Below are 24,422 nucleotides of genomic sequence, written 5' to 3'. Positions count from 1 at the left end.
TTCTTCTCGGTGGTAGCACTCGGGACCATGGCATCCAGGTTTTACCCTGAAATGTAACTTTGTGGTGTGGGGATGTCCTGAGACTAGGAAGACAAGTGAAGGCCAGGACGGGAGGGAGCGAGAACAGTGAGTGGTAACAGAGCAGAAGCCCTCAGTGGATGTGCCTGCCTGCCTGCCTGCCTGCTGGGGCCCCCGAGCCAACAGGAAAAAGGCCCCAGGTCCGGAGGTGTCCTGGGTTTTAAATCATCCCTACTTCCGTTTAGGATTTAAACGTTATTTCGGAAATTGTTCTGAAGTTGACTTCTGTTTTCTGTCGGCGTGTGCGGCTGTGAGTGAATTCATGTAACCACAGCCGGGACGTGGGATGAGTCACCTTGACCCCTCGTGCGGTTCCTTTGGGTTCAGAATTGGGGGTTTACAGGCCCCCGTCCCCTAGCAGTCTCACCCTTGAGCTTCCTATGTGTTGCTGGGGGTTGACTGTCCAGGGCTCCTGGGGGGTACGCTTGGGGGCCTCTGTCCTTGAGCCAGCCTGGGGTATGGCTGTTCACTTGCTCCGGGAAAGGCCAGCCCTGAGTGGCCACCCCAGAGCCCTGAACCTCGCAGTGGGCCAGCTCGTGGTCACGTTGGACTCCCTCTCCTGCACTGTATTTCCTAGGAAGGGCTTGTGTCTCCCAGTTTATCTGTGGCAAGTCTGTTGAGGTGGGGCCAGTGTGGTGGGCTTGCTGGGCAGCTCTCACGGGACTTGAAGGATGGACATCTGCTGGAAGCTGGCTTGTGAAGGTCATGCCTACACAGCAGTGAGCGATACATCACACATGCATCCACCATTCATGACTCCTCACCAGCCCCTGAAAATCTTTGGTTGTAGACCCTGGCCACGGTACCGGGTGTGGGGGATGGGGTGTTACCCTCCTGGCCTCTGACTTAGAGTCTCATAATTAGTGATCCATCGTCTTGGGTGGCTTTTTTTCCCCCTTAAAGTAGAACATCTTATGGCACACTTGGCGGAGGGTATTCAGACCATCTGGGGGAGGGTGTGCAGACTGTCTGCTGGCCCCAGGGGGTATAGACTGTCTTGGGGAGGGTGTACAGGTCGTCTGGGGCAGGGGGTACAGACTGTCTGCTGGGTCCTGGGTCACACCTGCTGCCCTGGTAGCCTCTTGGCAGCTCCCCGATCCTCCGCCTCCTCCTAGGTCCTGTTCAGATGATGAATTAGCATGGTGGTCCTAGTTGCGGGGGTTAAATGGGGGGTGGGCGCTGCCAGGGAGATCATGGCCTGGTGTTCCTGCTGGACCATGTGTGGTATCCGATGCTGGGGTTTCGCCTCTGCTGTCGCACTGTCACTTGTGTGTTTCCCATGGCCGGGAGGTGACAACCAGCCATTCATTAGCTACAGTGTAAGGCTGAACTTACTGTGTAGCCTATGATCTAGGGTGGGGGTGTTTTGGGGGTCTTGTAATTTTTTTATTGGCAAAGAGGGTTTTGCTGGTGCCTGCTGGGGGATTTTAAGGACCTCCCAGATGGCGCTAGTGGTAAAGAACCCACCTACCAAAGAAGGAGACGTAAGAGATGCAGGTTTGAGAAGCTTGGGAAGATCTCTTCGAGGAGGCCATGGCAACCTACTCCAGTATTCTTGCCTGGAGAATTCCATGGACAGAGCAGCCTGGCGGGCTGCAGTCCCTGGGGTCACAAACAGTCGGAGACAACTGAAGCAGCTTAGCATGCTGGGACCTTTCTGCCTTGACTCCTCATGAGGCCGTGCTTACGGTTATTCTGAATTATTTAGGGGAGGTCACAGGGTACAGATGCCCAGGCCCCACTCCTTAGAGATTTTGGTCCCGCAGATGTGGATGAGGCCCAAGCACGTATAATTACAAACAAAGCAGAAAACCCCCAGCAGCAACAACAGATGCTGTCCTGGTGACTGGTCGTCAACCTCGAGCCTGCTGCTGTAGCCTCTGAATTGAGGATGCTAGGTGCAGACCAGTGAGAGCTGGTGTGAAGGTCCGGGTGGTGGGGCTCTGCGGGTAGATGGAGCTGCCCTGCCCGCCCAGGGGGCCGCCTCCACTCAGCCTGCCTGTTCTTCACGTTGTCTCCCGGGGCCCCAGGGCCCAGCTTTAACAAATCTGTTTTCCAAGAGAAACTAAAAGTCTGGGTTTTAGAAATGTGCAGACTCTTCATTTTTAGAATGTACTGTTGAAAAAGACGAAAGCAACCATTTCCAACCCCGTCCCACCCGCACACCCCAAAACCACTAAAGGAAAGGGATGTTCACTTGAGGCAGTGAATTATCAGGGAGAACCTGATGTGAGCATCTGGAGAGAGGTTTCTGGCTGTGGAACTCAAAAAAGTTTTGCCTTAAGATATCAGGATAATCTGAAATGGTAGAAGTGCAACCATAAGAAGACAGCATACAAGCTGTTTTTAATATGACTGTTTGTTGGCTTTCACTCCTATCGGTAATTGAATTTTGAGTTTGAGCAAGCTCCGGAAGACGGTGGAGCGCAGGTAAACAGGTGTGCAGCGGTCCAGGGGGTCGCAAAGAGTCGGGTACGACTGAGCAAGTGAACAAATGCAGCCCCGGTAGCCGCATTGTTGTTCAGTTGCCCCGTGTGTCTCACTCTTCGCGACTCCATGGACTGCAGCGCGCCAGGCTTCCCTGTTCCTCACCATCTCCCGGAGTTCACTCAGAACTCATGTCCATCGAGTCAATGAGGCCATCCAGCCATCTCAACCTCTGTGGCCCCCTTATTCTCCTGCCCTCAACCTTGCCCAGCATCAGGGCCTTTTCCAGTGAGTTGGCTCTTTGCATCAACTGGCCACAGTGCTGGAGCTTCAGCTTTAGCATCAGTCCTTTCAGTGAATATTCGGGGTTGATTTAGGACTGAATCGTTTGATCTCCTTGCTGTCCAAGGGACTCTGAAGACTTTTTTCCAGCGCCACAGGTCAAAAGCATCAATTCTTTGGTGCACAGTCTTCTTTAATATTTGATATGTGGCTAATAAAATATCAGTATGGACCATATCAGTATGGTCCAACGATGTGGACCATAGATCTAGGGATTTATTTTTCCGTCAGAATCATCTTTTCTCCTCCAACTGTTGTCTTGAGAGAAAGGAGGGAGACTGGTTTCAGTGCTGGGTTGAGAGATCACAGCCCGGCTCTGCCAGCAGAGGCCCCAGACCTCACCCTACAGCCGAGTTTTGCCGAAGAGAAGCGGTACGGGCAGGTGGTCATTGGGGAGATGTTGTAACCGCTTGTGGCCGCAGCCTGTGGTCCTGCCTCTCGCCGCCTCCTCTCTAACTCAGCCTTGCAGGAGGCAGTGGGCAGTGCTGGGTCTGGCTTGCCGTGCCCAGAGAGGCCCCTGCCCTCCTGTGTGCTGGGCAGGCCTGTTTCACACCCTGCAGTGGGATGTCCTTGGAGCTGTTGACAAGAGGGCATGGAGCGTGTCACCGCTGTGGAAGCCACCTAGGACCTTCCTGTCACCTGCAAGCCACCAAGGATGTTGCTCTGGCCGAGGAAGGGCTGGCAGCTAGCCCGTGTGCCTGCGCGGTGGTTTCTCTAAGTAGTTGTGGGTCCCAAGATCCTGCAGGGCAAGTCGTTGATCACTCCTCCTCCGGCTCTGCCCAAATGACAGGGTGCCGGAGAGGCCTCCCTGGCCACCCAGGATAAAACAGCAGCCACCCCCACCCCTGGCACACCCTCTCCTCACTCGGCTAGATTTTTCTCTGGAACCTTTTTTTGGGTAAACCATCAGTGGGTTTTCTTGTGTATGGCTTGTGCCCCTCTTAGGAGGAGAGCAGAGCCTTCACCTGCTTCATTTGTGGGGTGTCTCTGGTGTGTAGGGCAGACTGGAGAACCACAGTGCCAGCCTGGGGAGCCGCTCAGAGCCATCGACATCTCATGGTGAGATGGCTCTGCTTCTTGGAAGTTAAGGGGCTCATTCAGGGCCATCAGTCTGTTCAGTGGCTGAGTGAGCAGTTGACTCCGGTGATCAAAATCTCTTTCTGCGTTGAAGGTCGTGGGTCTGTTTGTTCACTGCCGAGCTGTGTCTGACTCTTTGCGAAACCATGGGCTGCGGGCGCCAGCCTCGTCTGCCTGCCACTCTCCCAGACTTGACTCAGATTACCGTCCCTTGATTCGGTGACGCAGCCCACCCATCCCATCCTCTACCGCCCCCTTCTCCTCTTGCCTTCAGTCTTTCCCAGCATCAGGGTCTTTTCCAATGAGTTGGCTCTTTGCATCTGGTGGCCCAAATATCGGAGCTTCAGCACCAGTCTTTGCAGTGAATATTCAGAGTTGATTTCCTTAGGATTGACCCGTTTGATATCCTTGCTGTCCAAGGGACTGGTTTATCTTGGGGAAGCAACATTTGGTGTATTTGTGGCTGGGAGAGTTTCAATTCAGTTCCATGGGTTAGTTCTGGATGCTCATGGCTGTAGGTTGAAGAGAGGACTTCACTTTCACTTTTCACTTTCACACATTGGAGAAGGAAATGGCGGCCCACTCCAGTGTTCTTGCCTGGAGAATCCCAGGGATGGGGGAGCCTGGTGGGCTTCCGTCTATGGGGTCACACAGAGTCGGACACGACTGAAGTGACTTAGCAGCAGCAGCAGCCCTGAATTAGCAGGTCCTTTCACAGATTTGTCCCCTCAACGGGTTGATGGTAGGTGGGCTGGAGTTCTGTGTCCCCGGGAGGAAGCAGTGGTGCTTGAGTTGATGGCATGGCTGCATCATTTCTGGTGAGGGGTCCTGTCAAGTGGAATCTCAAAAGGAAGCTTTCTAAAGGTGGCTTTTCTCTTTTACCTCCTTTTCAAGGAGGAATGGGTGAATTATGGATAATTAACGAAGTATCTAATGCAGATTCAGCAGAGGCAAGTTAGGAGATTTGTGTGTAGAAGAAATCTGTTACCTCTTTTTAGGAGGAAGAGTGGAGTTATGAATAATCTTGTGAATTTTTAGCACAGGCGAATTGAGTTGTATGCAGACGTTGAAAACCAGAAGGAAAACAAACAGTGCCCCTAGAGACCAAATGCCAGGGCCATAGACACAGCAGCGGAAGTGGTTCAGGTTCAGAAACCAGGTTATTCTTGTATTTCGAAGTCATTCAGTAAGACACAAAGCTGATTTTATATAAGTACTGGAAATACATCCAGGCTCAAGGGCTGTGTTATTTTGGAGTCAGAGTCTTGAAGGGCTGAGAAAAAGCAAGGAACAATTTGAAAACCTTAATTGAAGGTTGGGTTGGTGATGACTGGGAAGGTCCGTGGGCGGAGCAGGAGCCCAGAATGGAACAGAGTCCCTTGCATCACTTAACCTCTTGCCTCTTCACTTGTGTCTGAAACTTCTAACCTTTAAGCCAATGAGAAGAGCTCAGTTTGAGTGCTTTAATGATGCTTAAAAGTGTTATTTCAATATTGAAATGACTCTGTGGGTGTAATTCGAAACATTGAGTGTATTGTGAAGTCACAGGGGAGAAATGTAGGAAAACATGTTGAAGGGGTGGGGGTCGCGGTGGGAGAAGGAAGAGGAGGACCCAGAATCCTATCTCTTCTTTTGTTCTAAGCGGTCAGCTGCTGTGCCGAGCAGCGCATGCACGCTAAGTCGCTTCAGTCGTGTGAGACACTTTGCGATACCAGGCTGCTCTGTCCATGGGATTCTTCAGGCAAGAACACTGGAGTGGGTTGCCATTTCCTCCTCCAGGGGATCGTCCTGACCCAGAGATTGAACCCTCGTCTCTTAACATCTCCTACATTGGCAGGTGGGTTCTTTACCAAGAAAAGAGACAATATGCCCTAATTTGAAATAGGGGACTATGGGTTACCCTACATTTTGGCCGAGGGAAGCTTGAAGAGAGAGGTGTTCACACAAAGAAGTATAGATAAACATGAATCATTACTCTTGCAGCAATTGAAGTAAAAGAACTTGACTTGAAGTAAGAAAATATATCAGTATCTGATTAGATATATGTTGTATTTGGTATACATATATATCAAGTGCTATTCATTTGACATCATTTTGCTGACAGAGGTCCATCTAGTCAAAGTTATGGTTTTTCCAGGAGTCAGGTACGGATGTGAGAGTTGGACCATGAAGAAAGCTTAGTGCCGAAGGATTCTGGAGAGTCCCCTGGACTGCAGGGAGATCAAATCAGTCAATCCTAAAGGAAATCAACCCTGAATATTCACTGGGAGGACTGATGCTGAAGCTCCAGTACTTTGGCCACCTGATGTGAAGAGCTGATTCGTTGGAAGAGACCCTGATGCTGGGAATGATTGAGGGAAAGAGGAGAAGGGGACAACAGAGGATAAGATGGTTGGATGGCATCCCTGAATTAATGGACAGCATGAGTTTGAGCAAGCTCTGGGAGATAGTGAAGAACGGGAAGCCTGGCATGCTGCAGTCCATGGGGTCACAAAGAGACACGACTTAACAGCTGACCAACAACAAACATCTTTATATGTGAAATAAAGCAGCTAATGAAAAAATAGTTTTTTATCTTTTAAAAAATTAACAGACATTTTCATCATAAAAATATTGATAGTATAGAAAAGTAGAGAAAGAGGAACTTATTATTTCTAGTAGCTTCAGACAATCAGCAAATAGGAAAATAATATATTTTATATGCAGCTCTTCCTGTGAGAGCTTGTCAGTAAGGGAGTATGTGTTTCATGGGTCGTGCGTGTCTCCTTTGGTGTCTTTTCTTTTATCCACTGCAGAATCACATCACCTTCAGGAGGGTGGTATTTGAATTTACTTGTCCGAGTCCTGTGTGGATGTTAGGTGTAGTGTTTCCATAGTTTTGACTGCTCACCTGTGAATATGGTGCCTTTTCTATTAGTGACTGAGGTAGAAGGTAATTTCATACAGAGATTGGCCCCTAGCAAAGGGTTTGGAGTTTTGTGTGTGTGTTTATCCTGTGCTGTTAAATCCTTTGTTATTTTAAAGTTGTTCAGTCTGAAGTCAGTTGGATATTTCTGATGAGTTGAGGAAAAGGCAACTCAGCCCAAGTGTGTAGTAAATGTTGGGACTTCCCAGGTGGCTCAGTGGTAAAGAAACTGCCTTCCGACGGAGCAGACGAGCCTTCGATCCCTGGGTCGGGAAGATCTCCTGGAGAAGGAATGGCGAAACCCACTCCAGGATTCTTGCAGGAAAATCTCATGGACAGAGGAGCCTGGCGGGGCTACAGTCTGTGCAGTCGCGGAGTCAGACATGATTGAGCAGCTCGGCATGTGAACTTTTAGTTGTGTGCTGGCATGTGGAATCTTGTTCCCTAAGCAGGGATGGAACCCAGCCCTCTGTGTTGGGAGCATGGAGTCTTAGCCACTGCATCACCAGGGAGGTTCCAGACACCAGATATTTTTATAGAGCAGCTGCCCTCTCTTCCCACCTGACCCACTGCCCGGACACAGAGACACGCAGGCACACATGCACAGGCTCACACACGCATGCACGCGTGGGTGCATACACAGAGAGACACACATGCACACACACATATATACACGTGTGCGCGCACACATCGCTCCTCACCTCCCAGCACACTTGTCTTCTCCCTCCGGCCCTTTCACTCCACGCACATCCAGGCTGTCTCCACTTGGCAACTGAAGGAGGTGTTTGCTCCAGCGATAGCTCACGTAACTGGAACTTAGCTTGCTGTCTGGCCAGCCCCCACCCCATGTCTGTTCTAGAACACAGCTGAAAGTGACCGAACAGGCTTGCAGAGCCCAGATGACTGGGCCTTTTCTTTGCTGAAGTATTCCTGCCTGACGTAATATTCCCTGTGGCTCTCACTTAATTGCAAGGACAGGATAGTAATTGATGTTCATAATGATTTCCCTGAGCCATTAAGAAAAGCATCTTTAATGTACTCAAGATTTCAGGCTTTAGGAAGATTTCCATCTAGATCAGTCTCTTAAAAAAAAAAAGATGTGGTGCATAAATTATTTCACTACCTGCCAGCTTAGCTGTGCAGCGAGCCTCTCATGCGTTTGTAGAAGTCAGAAGTCTGCACGTTCTCTGCTATTGAGGCATAAATTTCTTTAAAGAGAGCATTGTTCTCCGTGCGGCACTTCTAACCTAAGTCGCGCAGAATTCTGTTGTTGTTAGTCGCTAAGTCCTGTCTGCCTCTCTTTGCTACCCCATGGACTGCAGCACGCCAGGCTCCCGTGCCCTCCAGTCTCGCGGAGCTTGCTCAGATTCATGTCCTTTGCGCGGTGCTGCTATCTAAGCATCTCGCCCTCTGTCACCCGCTCCTCCTGCCCTCAGCCTTCCCCAGCGTCAGGGCTTTTTCCAGCGAGTCAGCTCTTTGCAGCAGGAGGCCCGAGTATTGGAGCGTCAGTCTCGGTCCTTCAGAGAGTGTTCAGGTTGATCTCCTTCAGGGTTCCTACAGAATTTAAAACTCTCTGTGAGGTCTTTTAATTTTCAAGGAAGAGAAGCTCGGTTTTCTGACTAAATCACGATTCTTGACCGCATGACACGTTTCCCTGTGTTTTCTCAGTCTTCCTGCTCATCTGCAGCTCTGAACGTGGAACCGACAGAGAGGTAGATGAACCGGCCTTAATTTCACCAGATGGCAGTTTACAAGGTCGCAGTGCCTGCCGCGCTGTGGAGCTGGGCTCGGAGCGCTGTGATGAGAAGTGTGTGGAGCGCTGTGATGAGGAGTGTGTGGAGCGCTGTGATGAGGAGTGTGTGCAGTGGGTCTTGTCGCCCTTACCTGCTCTGGTGTCAGGAGGTGTTCAGGCGTCTGAGCTCCTTCCCGAAGGGCCCTGAGCTGTCTCTCTCCCAAGTCAATTACCTGGTGCCTTATCTCAGGTGGCTTGGGGATGCTGTTTGGGTAATATGCCCTCTTCCTCTGTTGCTTTTTTTTTTTGCATATATTTCCTGGAAAAGAGCACTCATAAGTGGGGTGTGGTTTGGGGGTTCTCAGTGCAGAACCAACCAGGCTGGTCTTGGCTTAGGGGTGGATGGACGTGGAGCCTTAGAAAGTGGTCAGTGCATTGCTGGGTGCTAAACTCTTGCCGCCCATCACATGGTCAGCTAGGTTTCATGTTTGCCCTTTAAAGTAAGGGCATGTGAGGGGGAATTATCCTTAGAATTAAAACATTTTTTTTCTAGAGCAGTTTTAGGTTCACAGCAAAATTGAGAGGAAGGTACAGGTATACCTGTTTTCACACGTACATATCCCTTCCCCATTATCAGCACTCCCCTCCCGCCGCAGCTGTTAAAACTGATGAACCTGCGTTGACACATCGTAATCACTCGCTTTATAGTTCACTCCCGATGTTGTGCAATCTGTGAGTTTGGGCAGATATGTGGTGACATGAATCTGTCATTATAGTATCAGGCGGAGGGTTTTCACTGCCCTAGAAACTCTCTGTGTTCTGCCGGGTCCGTCTCCCTTCGCAGCTGGAATTCTTAAGAGTGAGACATCTGGGGCAAGAGCTGACACACAGGCTGAGCCCCTGGATGGTCTCCTGTTTGCATTGTGGGTTGACTTTCTCATCTGCTCATCAAGCGTTTTGATGAACTAGGCTTGCCTGTCCTTTGAGCTTCTGGACCTTTCAGAACATAGTTCTGTTTCTGTGACAAACATAATCAACATTTGTTAGAGCTCATTTGTTATAAATCTGACCTTCCCATATCACGACCCCAGCTAAGACAATGAGTGTGTATCTTTATGGTAATAAATGCCAGAAAGAATATGAGAACTTGAATTTGGGCTTTTTCATGCAAGCACGGAGAAGCGATTTTCAAAATTCAGAATGAGTAAGAATCGCTAGTCGTGGATTCCTGCACCCCTCTTAGAGAATTCTTGTCTTTCGTCTGAATCTTTGGGTTCTCTCCTCTCCCTTGACCTGGTGACACTTGGCCATGTGTTCCTTTCTGGGAGTTAGTGAGGATGGTCTGCAGCTCATTTCTCAAGGGGACCCCTCCTGCCCGCTGAAATCTTCAGGCTTACCAGGCAGTCCTCACAGTCTGCACAGGGGTTTCCACCACTGGCCCCAAAGTGTGTCCCATCTGACTCCTCCTTAAAGGTCCTTCGTGCCACCCAGGGTGATCCAGAGCACTTCGCTTCACCCTGTCCTGTTTGCTGAGTGTTTTTGCGACAGACTGCAGTGTTTCTCTGTCACTGTGTAATGCTCCTTCTTGTGGACAGTTTTGCAGCCCTCTCAGCACCCCCCACCCCCACCTCCCTGCACAGGGGTGGTGGGCTATCCCCTCAGCCTGCAGTTCACATCCTGGCCTCTTGTTAAGAGCAGGATGCCCTCTGCTTGCCTAGGTTGGTGTTGGCTTTTCGTGCTCTATCACTCAGTCGTGTCTGACTCTTTTGTCAGCCTATAGCCCGCCAGGCTCTTCTGTCCATGGAATTCTTCAGGCAAGAATACTGGAATGAGTTGCCACTTCCTCCTCCAGGGGACCTTCCCAACCCAGAGATTGAACCCAGGTCTCCTGCATTGCAGGCAGATTCTTTACTGTCTGAGCCAGCAGGGAAGCCCGATGAAGGGCTTTGTTCTTAAGCAAATAAAAGGTCAGTTTCAGGCAGTTAATCTGTAAAGTTGTCTCAAATTAAACTCAACAGAAAGCAAAAGCATTCTGATCTCCAGTATTTATTGAAAGAAAATTTGTGAGATAAAAGAAGGAACCAAGAAAAACACATTTTAGTTTCCCAAATCTGTGGGTGAGGGGCTTGAACTTTGCTCATACTCGCCTTCACATTCCAGAGAGGGTTCTTTTGGGGAGTTCTTTCATCAACTTTTCCTGATTTCTCATGGGAGAGAGGAGGCCAGGGATTGAAAGCCAGCTTTTATTTTTGGCTTCTGCATTGCCAGTTATGTGGAAGCAACTCCACTGTAGGAAGGTGTTCCCCCAATGGCTCAGTGGGTGACGAATCGACCTACAGTGCAGGAGACCCGGGTTCGAGCCCTGGGTCAGGAAGATCCCTGGAGAAGGAAGGGAATGGCGACCCACTCCAGTATTCTTGCCTGGAGATCCCATGGACAGAGGAGCCTGGTGGGCTACAGTCCATAGGGTCCCAAAAAGTCGGACACAACTGACCAACTGAGCACACCATTGCAGGAAGAATTACAGGCTTGTGTGTCCAGTTTTGAGGGCTACCCTGGTGAGGAGGAGCTGATCTTGGTGTCCCTTACATGGAAAGGCCTGGAGAATTATCTGTCCTTTTAAGTTCTCCTCTTTCTTCTTGGATTCTCGGAAATTATAACTTGGCTTCAGGATTGTGTGGCCATGGTCACGGTCACCTGGCTGCTGAGTCTCTCCTGGTAAATTCGTCTCCTGTCACTGGTGGTGGGGGACAAGGTCCAGCTGTACTTGATCACCAGGGCTGCCCTTGACCCTGTGCTGAGGGCTGCTTTTGCGCCTCCATTGTCTTTTCCCATGACACCCCCATGACGTGGGCAGTGCTGTCACTCTGCTGACAGAGGAGGCAGTTTGTGTGGGCACAGCCGTGGTGCCCATGCTGGGCGCCCTGTCCTGCAGCCAGAGAGGGTCATTGGCTCTACGTGTCTGTGTGTCATAGCTGTGGACACCATGCTCTGAAGGGGCTGAGCTTCCAGAGCCTGGACCCCTTGGGTGAGAGTCAAAGGCGGATATGCCAACAGACGCTGAATGGTGTTTGGACAGGTAGTCAGTCATGGCCACTAAGCCCAGTTTCCTGACATACTGTCAGGGTCCACCCTCTACCTCCAAGGGGGAGACAGCTCCTCAGGTCATGTCACCTGCAGTGTGGGGCTGGGATTGTGGGTCACCCAGCTGTGTTCCCCTGGTGGCTCAGATGGTAAAGAATCTGCCTGCAATGCAGGGGACCCAGGTTCAATCCCTGGGTCGGAAGGATCCCTGGAGAAGTAAATGGCAACCCACTCCAGTATTCTTGCCTGGGAAATCCCATGGACAGAGGAGCCTGGTGGGCTACAGTCCATGGGGTCACAAAGAGCGACTAACACAAAACAGCTGTGGCAGCCTGTCCTTGTGCTGTGCTGGATGTAGGAGGATGTGACGGGAGCATGAGGCTGGTGACTCAAAGGGCATTCGGGGACTGGCAGTGGGATTGGGTGACAAGGCTGGAAGCAGGGCTCCTGGGACTGGCCCACGTGGAGTGCTCTTTCCTTCCCGCCCCGTGCCACTGCAGAGGAGGGGCTTCTACAGACATCTGATGGTGGCTCAGGTAGGGGTGAGGTGGCGGGTCTGCAGGTGGGGGAGGTTGGAAGGAGGCTCCGGGCCTGTGGGCTCTGTGTGTCTGGCTTGCCTGCATCCAGGCTGTCCCCAGCCCTGCTCAGAGAGGGACTGCTGGATCCCATCCTGCCGAGACCGCAGAGAGCTGAGACTCGGTGGTAATTCAGTGTCATTTTCATGGAGTTGTTTTGTCCGAGTTGGAATTTGAGTCCCTGCCCAAGCTTTCCAGAATAAATGGAGAGTTTCCCCTCTCGGGTTTCAAGTTCTAAAGTTCATAACTCTTTCCATCAAGAGGCCACAGTGAGGCAGCCTCTTGGAAACTCTGGGGATGTGCCTTCTGTTTCACATTTGTGGCAGAAGGACCATTTTCTGCAAAGCCCTAAGGAGAGGGCGCTCAGGGCGTCTAGGCAGCACGTTGTTGCTGGCTGGGGAGATGCCCACAGAGCGGAGCTGAGAGGGCTGCGGAGGAGAGCCAATGGTGAGGAAGCTCCTCGTCAGGGGCGGGGACAGGAGAGCGGCGTCCAGCTTGTCTGAGATGCTTGTGATACACATGAGTAATAAATGTTTGTGTCCTGGGCCGGGAATTGTGACACAGCTGTAAGGGAGTGCTCTCTCTGCACCCCATCTCTGCATGCACCCCCGCCCCCCAACCTTGTTCTGAGTAACCGGGCTGCAGCCTCCCTGCATGGGGACCACAGGAAAGTGTCCGGGCAGACTCTCAGTAAACTCTTGGAAAATTAAGTGCTATTGGGGGTGCATCAGCAGATGACTGTTATCCAATTTTGATGGTAAATAATATAATATGTGCGCTTCCCAGATGGCAGTATGATATCTAGGCTTTTATTTTTTTTTGGTTACTTCCTTCATGTGGAATGTTGAGAAGACAAGACTGATCAACCTGAGGTATGGAAGAAAAGGTTTAAGGTGTTCTAATTGAGAGGTAATGATATGTAAATGAAACCCAGGAAAGGAGAAAATTGATTTTTCATCAAAACTTGTTTGTTATGCTGCTTGTTTGGTTCATTCATTTTGGTTCACAAAGTCTTACAAACCAATAGAACCATATGGTTCTGTTGGGAGAGCCTGGGACTCTGTCATCATGACTTTTGGGGGAAAAAGCTCAGATTTGTCGAAACTTCAGCTCTTCTGTTCTTATCATGGTACAGAGCGTTTGTGCCAATTATCCTTCTTTTTTTTCTGTTTTTCAGGGTCGACATGTTAAAACAGGTCAGCTGGCAGCCATCAAAGTTATGGATGTTACTGAGGTAAGGTTGGGTCACAGATGTTTTCAAAGAAATCCTTAGATAAAAATCAGGATCCCTCCCCCACCACCCCGTCCCCCTTCAGCCTCCCCCTGTTGAAGAGGAGTTGTTCTGTTTGGAGAGTCGATCTTGAGCAAATTACCCTCATGTGACACTGTGGGTTCAGAAGGCTCAGCAGACAAGCTGGCTTAAGTTGTTGCAGATGGGTCCCAAGTAACTAAGAATCAGTAGCATTTTCTTAAGGGGAAAAAAAAAAAAAGCACATCGAAATGATGTCATCCTTGGCAGCATAATGGACCATAATTGGAAACATCTTCTCTAATGGAAAAGATTTAAAAAGTCATCACGGAGGTCATATGAGTAGGGAGGTTGAGGGGGCGGGTGGGGAAGAGGTTCTCTGGGGTATTGGGCCACATTTGGGCCATTTCTTTTATTTTTGACATGGGGGAAAGAAAACAGATCCAGCCAAGTTCCCAGAGGTTTGCAAACAGAAACATCTGCTAGAATGCTGAGCAGATTGTTGGCAAAATTTAGTAGCAAAAAATAGTTCTCAAAATGGCCACATGAGGATTTTACTGTGTAACTTTGGATGGGAATGAGGAGAAGTGAGCTCCAGTGAAAGGTAAGTGTGTCTGTACCCGTGTGTGCCCACGTGTGATCGTGTGCACATAGGCATGAGTCCACATTCCGTTTATAAAAGTAACCACAGGTATGTGAACCAAATCCATCTTCTTTTAAATTTTCATCTGAAACTTTATCCTCTCGTGATTGCTGTTAGCTTGCTTAATTACGAATAGGGGCTTCTCTGGTGGCTCAGATGGTAAAGACTCTGCCTTCAATGCAGATACAGGAAACCTGGGTTCGTACTCTAGGTTGGGAAGGAGAAGGGAACGGCAACCCACTCCAGTATTCTTGCCTGGAGAATTCCACAGACAGAAGCCTGGTGGTCTACAGTCCCTGGGGTCTCAAGAGTCAGACACGACTGAGCGACGTTCAGAGAGACAGAATTATGAGTGAGATTTACATCACAGATCACAGATTCTAGAGTGAGCTAACCAGAAACCATGGGGATTCGGGGTGTCTCAGTCAAGCTATAATCTCCCCAAGTGTGGGACCCATGAGGGAGAAGATGTCTGAACTGGTCCCGGATGTGCAGTTGATCACCTGGAAGGCCTCTTCCTCTGCCTTCCTCTGCCCTCTGTCTCTAGTAACGCTCATAGAGGATTGCTTAAGTGAGCATTAGAAAATCTCACCTCTGGACCAATCACCAGGCAGCTGGGAGAACTTTATATAAGTATGTGAAGATGTGATATTTGATGCAGTGACTGCTGTCTTCTGTCTCTCTCTCTCTCTATATATAATCTTTTTGGCTACACCTTGCAGCACTTGTGAGTTTAGTTCCCCAACCAGGGATTGAACCCATGACCCCTGCATTGGAAGTGTGGAGTCTTAACCTCTGAACAGCCCAGGAAATCCCACTGTCATTTTTTTTAATAATAAAAAAGTACCATTGTTTGTCTGGCCAGAGGATTCTTGTAACCTCCTAGGTGATTTCTGTTGTGTTCTAGTGATCCTGTTGGATTCTTTTCCAGTTAAATATTAATTTTAAGATCACAGAGTGGTGAAGGAGCTGCAGATGCCGACTTCCTGTGATTGAAATGGCCCAGCGGGTTACTGATGAGATGCCCCCTGAACAGACCAGTGGGGCTGCCTGGTGCATCTCCAGCCTGTGACGTGTACCAGTGCCCTTGCTGACCTGGTTGTGGGCAGACTCTGGGTGCCGTCTTAAACATCATCTCTGGAATTTCTGTGCGGCATCTGCCACTCGCCTGAGAGCTGCGGTTCTTCTCCAGCGTCAGCCCACGACGCCCTGGCTGGGAGCACTGCGGCGAGCCTGTCTGCCCTGTGGACAGCCTCCCTTCCCTGCAGTGCACACTGCAGTGTTCTGTGCAAGGAGCGGTTGTTGTTTGCTGGTTGGTTTTCAAGTGTAGAGTACAGGGCAGTAAAGGGCACAATGAATCCGCTCCTTCCCCATCGGAGTGGGGCAGTCGTCACCATCGGTGCCCTTGTGCATCTCCTCCCCAGCACCCCCCTGAGCGTGGCTCTAAACACGGACCTGTGTGTGTACCAGACACTTGCAGTGAGTTGCACGCGAAAGGTAGGGCCTTCCCAGGTGGTGCTAGTGGTAAGGAACCCGCCTGCCAATGCAGGAGATGCAAGAGACATGGGTTCAGTCCCTGGGTCAGGGAGATCCCCTGAAGGAGGGCATGGCAACCCACTCCAGTATTGCCTGGGAAATCCCAAGGGCAGAGGAGACTGGCGGGCTACAGTCCATACGGTTGCAAAGAGTCAGACAAGACTGAAGCCACTCAGCATAGCACAGCACATACAAAAGGTATTTCCTTGCCTGAAAAAATCAGGCAGCATTGGACAAATGCATTTTCAAGACTTCTTTAATAATAATTATGCAAAACCCATGTGTTCAGGTGAAATGAAAACCAGATGGTGAGTCTTCAGAGCAGATAAAAACCCAACCAACCGTTTGCCGTGTTGACCTCTCAGTAACATTTCTCGTGTGCTGTGTTCATGCAGTGAGTTCTCTCCAGAGTGACCTCTGACCTGTGAGCAAATATGATGGTGGGTGGAGAGCTGGTGTAGTCGGCGTCCTGGGAAACACGCCCCCAAACCTTCCCTTCCAGGGGCCTGCCTCTCAGCCCTGCTTGCTGAGCATTGGGAGCAGGAGGGAGAATCGGCAGCTGGTATTCCTGCTTTCAGCTCCAGCAGGAGGGGCTGTGGTTGAGAGCAGAGTCCTTCCTGATTTCTGAGTGAACTCAGGCTCATCTCGGGAGCAAAAAGGTATGGGTGCGGATCCTTAGGAAGAAGGCCAGGCAGGTCCCGCCTGTCGAGCCTGTTCCTTGAGTGACATTGAGAGGCAGTTGTTAGGCTCCTGGTTGTTGCTCAGGCTCTCTAAAGGCCGGAGGAGCAGCAGGTGTGGGGAGCGGGTTGGCGGGGGTGGTTCTGTCCCCAGCTGTCAGCTGTCCTCAGCCCTGAATGAACCCCTCCAGGCTGGCTGCCCGAGTCCGCATCACGTGCTTCACTTGATTGTGGGACTCTGGAAACCAAAGCAGACCAAGAATTCCCATTTTGCGCTGGTGCCTTCTGGGAAACTGAGGGGTCTGGGAGGGAGCCCTTTGTTTGCCGGAGATGTGCACGTGTCTTTATGTTTCCTCTCGAGCTTGAACTCTTTTTTTTTTTTTTTTAAGAATCGCTTTTGTTTAGGATTTGAAAGAGTTCTTTTTAAAGAATGAGTGTCATGTATCTGATTGGTGATGGAGAGGTTTGGAAGGGCGTGTTCAAACAGGACAAGACCAGGCCGTGAGATCTACAATGCATAACTTTTGTGATAATTACAGATTCATAAGAATTTGCAGAAAAATGTTCAAGGAGGTCCCACATATCTTGCACCAGGTTTTCCCCAAGGGTAACATCTTGCATAACTGTAGTACAGTGTCACAACTAAAGTCCTGCACAGAACTGACCTGGACTCGTGTGATAGATTATAGCATGTGTGTCTGCCTGCATGGCTTAGATCCAAGGTGAGCCATGGGGCTCGGCGCTGATCCAGTCCACAGAGCTTATTCGGAATTCCCCATTGTGACGTGTGTGTGTGTGTGTGTGTGTGTGTAACATTTTGAGGGTTAGTTGAATTGGTTGTTTGAATTCTTGATATATACACACACACACACATATATATTTTTTTATACCTTTTGTTTAGTGGGAAATCATTGCCCTTTAAAACCCCACGTGCCATGCTAAGTCATGTGTGGGGTCTTAGCTCCCTGTGCTGTGCTTAGCCACTCAGGCATGTCCGACTCTTGGCGACCCCATGGACTGTAGCCCGCCAGGCTGCTCTGTCCATGGGATTCTCCAGGCAAGAATACTGGCGTAGGTTGCTATGCCCTCCAGGGGATTGTCCTGACCCAGGGATTGAACCTGCATCTCCTGTATCAGCAGGAGAGTTCTTTACCGCTAGTGCCACCTGAGAAGCCCCCTTAAAACCCTGCTATTTAAGCACAGATGGTTATGTTTACAAAGTATTTGCCATTTTAGTTGTCTTCTTTCATATTTTAAAATACATCAGCTCTCTGGTTACAATCCTAAAGGTGGCAAGGAAAGTCTGAGCCTCAGGAGGCTCACTGCAGCCTCCACCCCCACCCCACACCCCACATCCTCCAGTCACCACCCGGCGTCAGTCCTGTGTCTTCATGTCACACTTGCATTATTCCTATTGATATGGACATAGGCAGTTTTATTAATATTTCTTCAATGTGTATCCCTCAGTTGCAGCTGCTGTTATTATTATCTAATGAAAGCATGCCACATCTAGCCAGGGGAGCTCTTTAAAGACTGCCTTCTGCAGCCCCTTGACACGGCCCCATTAGTTTTTGAATATTTCCTTGTCTTTTGGGACAAGTAGGTATTCGAGGCTCATCTTGCAGAATGCGAATCACTTCCTCTGAGGAGCCTTAGTGCCTTTCAGTGGGAAATGCGCTCAGAAACCAGTATCTGGATGCTCGGTAAGGTCATTGCTGCAGAGGTTTTCTGCTTCCCTGTGTGTGGTCACGTTGTGTCTTCGCTTAATTGTGTCCGACTCCTTGTGACCCCATGGACTTTAGCCCACCCAGCTCCTCTGTCCATGGGATTCTCCAGGCAAGAGTACTGAAGTGGGTTGCCATTCCCTTCTCCAAGGGATTTTTTCGGCCCAGGGATCTAACATGGTTCTCCTGCATTGTAGGCGGGTTCCTTACCATCTGAGCCACTAGGAAAGCCCTTTTTGCTTCTAGACCCTCTCAGTAGATAGAGCTTGGGAATATATTTTTCAGAATCATTTTTTCCTTAATTTCTAAAATCTTGTGTATTTTATAGTTTTCTCTTTGCCTAGACTTAAAACTCTTTAGTTCCTAATAAAACACTACATTTACTTATTTAATTTATCCTCTAATAAACATAGATCTGTTGGAGAAGAGATCTGTTGGCAACCCACTTCAGTATTCTTTTATAGAGAATTCCACGGACAGAGGAGCCTGGTGTCGTGTCTGTGGGGTCACAAAGAGTTGCACATGACTGAGCGACTTTCACTTTCCATAAACATAAAATCATTTCAGAATTACAACACTGATGTTACCACTTACCAGTGAACGCAGAGTAGAGTTTTATTTGTTTGAAGCTGTTTTTGTCCTTAGACTTTCATCAAGGATTTGCAGAGTGCTATATTCAGACGTTACTAGGAATACTCATCTCCTTGTGGGGTTTATCAATCGGGTGTGTAGCTGCTAGCTTCAGTTTCTATTTTAATTCATTCATAGGGTTTCCTTTTTCTCCTGATTTAATTTTCGAATGTGTGAATCATTTACATGGTTTGCAAGTCAAAACTATATAAAAAGGCGTATATTTCAAAAAGCAGTTTTAGAAAGCTTAGGCCAGCTTGTCTGGATGCTGAACCACATTAAACCCAAATACTGCTGTGCAATTCAGGGCCCTTATGTGTGTATAATAATTGTTTTGGGCACAGGAGGTCTATCGTCTTGTGATGATGTGGAGAAAGAGGTAAACAGTATGTAGTGCTTTATGTCGGAGAGAGAATAAATGGTGCTCTGTCTGGGGGTGGGGAGTGTCTCCCATTCCCGTCTTCTGGCCGGAGTGGTCCCAGGGTCCCGTGGTCCTTCCTTCACCGTGCCTTCCTGGCGTCAGATGGGATTAAAGTGGTGGATTCTCTCCCAGCAGCACCCCTGGAAATTTGTTAGAAGTGCAGTGTCTCAGGCTCTACCCCAGACTGTTGCTTCGAAAGTGCTGGATTGGGGCCCAGCAGTCAGGGCTTTAACAAGCCCTCCAGGGGATTCGAGGTACCCTCAAGTTCAAAAACCGTTAGGAGAGAAGACACCCCGTCAGGCCTGCAAGTGAAGGATTCCAGCTCGGGGACACTGCCCTTCATGCTCAGGAGCACATGGCTAGTTAGGTGGCTGGAACTAGAGCTCAGATCTCTTGATTCTCAACTTACGGAACCTTTGAAAGTATTAACAGTTTCAGATGCTGGCTTCAGTAGGCTGTTGGGAGAGCTGATATGAACCTGACCTTGAAGGATGGGTGGATAGAGAGTGTAGATTCAGCCAGAGCAGACGTTTTTTTAGTCCTGACGACCTGAGTGTTGGTGATGAGACATATTCCTTGGAGGTTGGGAGGACACTGGGCCCAATGCTCGCTGGGGTGCAGGGTGCCGGTTGGCAGGATTTGGTGGGTGCCCTCCCTACTTTTGGCACCATGCTCCTACAGGGAGAGCATGGGAGAGTTAGAGCTGTGTAAAGCCTAGCCACTAACCCGGGTGCCCCAGAAGAAGTGGCCTGATGGTCAGCCACGTAGGTCGAATCTGGGAAACAGGACTGTGAGCGTCGTCTTGAGCCAGCTCCACGGAGGAGACAACAAATTCTTGCTCCTGGGGCGGCCACACTCTGGCAGGAGGGAGCATACACGCTCATTCCAGAGATCAAGCAAGGCCCTCTGAGGCCTCCCAGCTTTACCAGTTTTCAGCTGGAGGTGAGCATGGTGTGATGAACGTGTGAGAACAGAAGGGAGGTGGGGAGACTGCTGTGGACTGTGACTTGTTCCATTCTGCTGCTGTTCGGAAGACATTTAGATGCTGCCGCCTTGTAGCTTGGCTCTGGTTCCTCCTTCCCACCCACCTGCGACTCCTGCAGGCCATCCCCGTCATCAGGGAAGCGGTTGGTGCATCAGAGTCAGCTCTCAGCTTCACACAGCTGTGTGCACACTCCTCCAAATATTCTTTTTTTCCCTTAACTTCTGTTTTTTACTTGCCTTAACAAACCACCTTCTTTCTCTCAGCTTGTTGTTCATTGGCTGAGTCATATCCGAGTCTTTGGGACCTTATGGGCTGCAGCATGCCAGGCTTCCCTGGCCTTCAGCATCTCTTGGAGTTTGCTCAGACTCATGTCCATTGAGTCGGTGATGCCATCCAACCATCTCATCGCCTGTTGCCCTCTTCTCCTCTTGCCCTCAGTCTTTCCCAGCTTCAGGGTCTTTTCCAGTAAGTCATCTCTTCGCATCAGATGGCCAAAGTATTGTAGCTTCAGCATCAGTCCTCCCATGAATATCAGGGTTGATTTCCTTTAGGAGTGACTGGTTTGATCTCCTGGCAGTCCAGGGGACTCTCCAGAGTCTTCTCCAACACCACAGGTTGGAAAGCATCATCCTTCAGCACTGAGCCTTCTTTGAGGTCCAGCTCTCACATCCGTACATGACTACTGGAAAAATCGTAGCTTTGACTGTACGGACCTTTGTTGCAAAGTGTGTTTAGTTCCCTGTCTGGGTTTGTCGTACCTCCTGAGAGAGAAGCTGATGTGCCAAGTTTGTGGGATGCCGTATTTCCTCATCTGGCATTTTCTTACCCTCGGTAACGTCTGACTTAATTTAAATGATTTTGATATTAGATTTTAGCTTCCTCAGTTGGATTGCCTTCCTTCTCCTTAGCCTTCTGTAGATGAAGGTCACAAGTGGTGCCTCTTCATTGTTGTTATTATTCTAATAATGGTATAAGGCAAGTCCTTGAAGAAAAGCTCTGAAAGTTGGAGATTGATTAAGCTTTGGTTTATTTTAATTAAAAAATATGACAGTAACTTGGAGAACCACTAGTCCCAGTATGTTCCCAACAGATCATGCCCTCATTTTCACAATCACCTCCCTAAGAAGCCTCATAGATTTTTCACACTAGTGGAAGCGATACTGTGCACACATCTGCTTGTACACTGCGTGTGTATCCTTGTGCTTTATACAGAAAAGTGGCTGGCTTCTCCCCTGCCTCTTGGAACCACTTTCCGTCCCCTTGGAATGCTCAGATGCCCAGTCGTGTCTGACTCTTTGTGACCCCACGGAAGGTTCCTATGTCTGGGATTCTCCAGGCAAAAATACTGCAGTGGGCTGCCATTTCCTTCTCCGAGGAATCTTCCCAACCCAGGGACCAAACCCACATTTCTGTGGCTGCTGCATTGGCAAGCAGCTTCTTTACCGCTACGCCACCTGGGAAGCCTTGGAGGGTGATGTCTCCTCCATTGTGGACACCTGGTGTGGAGCAAATAAACATGGACCTTTTACAAAAGAACCAGAGGGTGCTTTGTACTATTTCTGATACTTTTTTTTTAAGAAGTTCTACTAGAATTCATCTTCAGTGATAAAGTGTAGAGTGGATGATGTGAACTGATATTTGTTAAGGACTTGTCCTGGGTGTGCCAGGCTCAGCTGGAACATGGATGCCCTCCTCCCTTGCATCTAGTGGAGGAACAAAGGCTGGGACCGCAAGAACAGACGGACTGTGAGTAAGTGTAGTTGATTTGTAGTGTTGTGTTAATTTCTGGTGTATAGCCAGGTGACTTGGTTATGCATGTATATATTCATCCTATACGTTAACAGCTGGCGTCTGCTAATCCCAGCCTTCCAGTCCATCCCTTCCCCAGACTCACTCTCCTTCCTGCTGACTGCCACTATCCTCCTTTCCCTGAAAATAAATATGAAGTTAACTTAGGGTTAAGGCCAAACTGTTCAACAAATAGGTCCCCGAGGATGTGTTTTAAGGACTTCCCAGGTGGCTCAGGGTTAAGGAACCTGCCTGCCAATGCAGAAGATGCAGGTTCAGTCCCTGGGTCAGGAAATCCCCTGGAGAAGGAAATGGCAGCCCACTCCAGTATTCTTGCTGGAGAATCCCATGGACAGAGGAGACTGGGGGGCTACAGTCCATGGGGTCGCAAAAGAGATGGACACGACTGAGCAACTGAAAAACAACAAAAAATAGCAAATGTGTTTTAAAGGTAACAGAGTCAGACACGACTGAGTGACTTCACCACTGCTACTGCTGGTGAGGATGTAAATAAAGGTGAGATTTTTTGTAAAGGATTAGTTTTTTTTTTTTTTTTTTTTGCGGGGATAGAATTTGTTTTTATCTGTGATTGATTTACTCTAAGAATGTAACTAAGGATTTACAAAATACGAAAATTCTCCTGTACTGTTCTCGTCTGTCTCATGAGTAAATACGTAGAGGAATATTAAGACGAGATGGCCTGTGTACCTCAGATCTTTTATGGTCGTCATGTTGACCTGTATACGGATGACAGCACTTGACGATTAGAACGGTGACTGACTTGCCTGGAGTCCCATAGCTCCTTGCCGGAGCAGCAGCCTGATGTTTACATTGTGTTCTGATAGCCCCTAGTTCGCTCTGAGAGTATAGCTCTGCGTCCTGTAGTTGGGGTCTGCCTAGCGCCAGATGACCAGAGGCGATGCCCAGTAAGTTCTGTAGGCATTCAAATCTTTGAGTTGAACAGGATGTTCTGGTTTTGGTGGGCACTTGGAGAAACACATAATAGACACATAGTATTGGTTCTTGAGCACCGAAGATTTGATGCCCTCGAACTGTGGTGCTGGAGAAGAGTCTTGAGGGTCCCTTGGACTGCAAGGAGATAAACCAGTCAATCCTAAAGAAAATCAACCCTGAATTGGAAGGACTGATGGTAAATGTCTAATATTTTGGCCACCTGATGCAAAGAACCAAGTCATTGGAAAAGACCATGATGCTGGGAAGGATTGAGGGCAAGAGGAGAAGGGGCGGCAGAGGATGAGATGGTTGGATGGCACCACTGACTTCGTGGACGTGAGTTTGAGTAAGCTCTGGGAGGTGGTGAAGGACAGGGAGGCCTGGTGTGCTGCAGTCCATGGGGTTGCAAGGAGTCGGATATGACGAAGCGACTGAACAGCAACAACAATTGATTTCATTGTCCAAGAAAATTCTAGTGCTATTTTGTTGCAGTAGAATACTCTTGGGGGTATGGCCACGTTTTATAGTTCTCATGTTTTTGTAATTAAAAATATTAAAAGCAGCCATAGGTATTATGCGTTAATCATAAATAAATAATAGTAAGACCTGCCCTTCACACTTGAATTTCATCCCTCTAGGAAAGAAAATAAAGGAGTCTCTTAAAATTATTAGTGGTTAGAAAGAGTGAGTACATTTCTGGCTTTTGTTTTTAGAATAGTCACCAAACTAATAAAATTGATTTATTTACTTTTCTCCTTTTTCCTGTGAACAGAAATGTGAGGCCTATAAATATTTTTCAAAGTGAATTTATACTTTATGAGCCTCATCGAAAGTCAGCCGTGTTTATTTAATAGTCATGTCCTGGCTTTTACTCTAAGACAGTGTTAATGTCCTTTGGCAGGCTAGAGCCTAGAGTTAAATTTAATAAAGCTCCAGTTTCCTCATCTGTAAAATGGAATAATTCCTACTTCACAGGTTTTCATCAGAATGAAAATGATATAATAGATGCACAGTGGCCAGCATATAATTTTTACATGTAAATGGTGGTTTCTTTGTTCCCTTCTCCTTATTAAAGTTAATGAAATAACATCACTCACTGCTTTTGCTGAAAACCTTCTGACACACCCACCTGCCCTCCTGAGCAGCTGCTCTCTAGCCTCTGCAGATGGCCCGCATCCTCAGCATACTCATCCGTCCACCTTCTGCCTTAGGAGGTGTCTTTGTCCCGGTGTAGTCACACGGTCTGGGCCTTGGCGACCACTTGGGTCCCGCCTGTGAGTTCTCTCCTCGTACTGTTTCAATGGCTGCCTGGGGAGCAGTTTCTTCATGTTCGTTCCATGTTTAATGTTATTCCATCCTGAGCTATAAACGCTGTGGGAAGCTAACTGTTACAGGTTTCTCCTCGCCTTTCCAGGCCTAGGATGGAGTTCTTCACGTGGGTGGTGCTCAGCTTCTATTTTGCTGCAGTGTCCTGGCAACTTTAAAGGAGAATTTCCAAAAGCATTTTAAGTGTTGGCAAATAGATATATATATATTCCCTTTTATAACAATGGAGACTGCTTATTTTTATACATATTATTTCTGTCGCTGCATGG

The 24,422-nt window shown here is 48.8% G+C and overlaps 1 protein-coding gene across 50 annotated transcripts in view; it reads left to right on the top strand.

Moving 5' to 3' along the window:
• MAP4K4 (mitogen-activated protein kinase kinase kinase kinase 4) overlaps positions 1 to 24,422 on the top strand; it is a 148,591-nt gene that overhangs the window by 60,736 nt on the left and 63,433 nt on the right. For all 50 annotated transcript variants that reach the window (XM_088841615.1, XM_088841617.1, XM_088841612.1 and 47 more), the window contains exon 3: positions 13,398 to 13,454. In XM_088841615.1, the coding sequence (XP_088697741.1) occupies positions 13,398 to 13,454 (57 nt within the window). The remainder of the gene's footprint in view (positions 1 to 13,397; positions 13,455 to 24,422) is intronic.

Source organism: Moschus berezovskii, chromosome 11 (assembly GCF_049115385.1).
Source record: "Moschus berezovskii isolate FMDL1 chromosome 11, NW_MosBer_1.0, whole genome shotgun sequence".
NCBI classification, from domain to species: domain Eukaryota; kingdom Metazoa; phylum Chordata; class Mammalia; order Artiodactyla; family Moschidae; genus Moschus; species Moschus berezovskii.
Note: the sequence above shows the minus strand (reverse complement) of the source record. Positions and strands in the feature narration are given on the sequence as shown.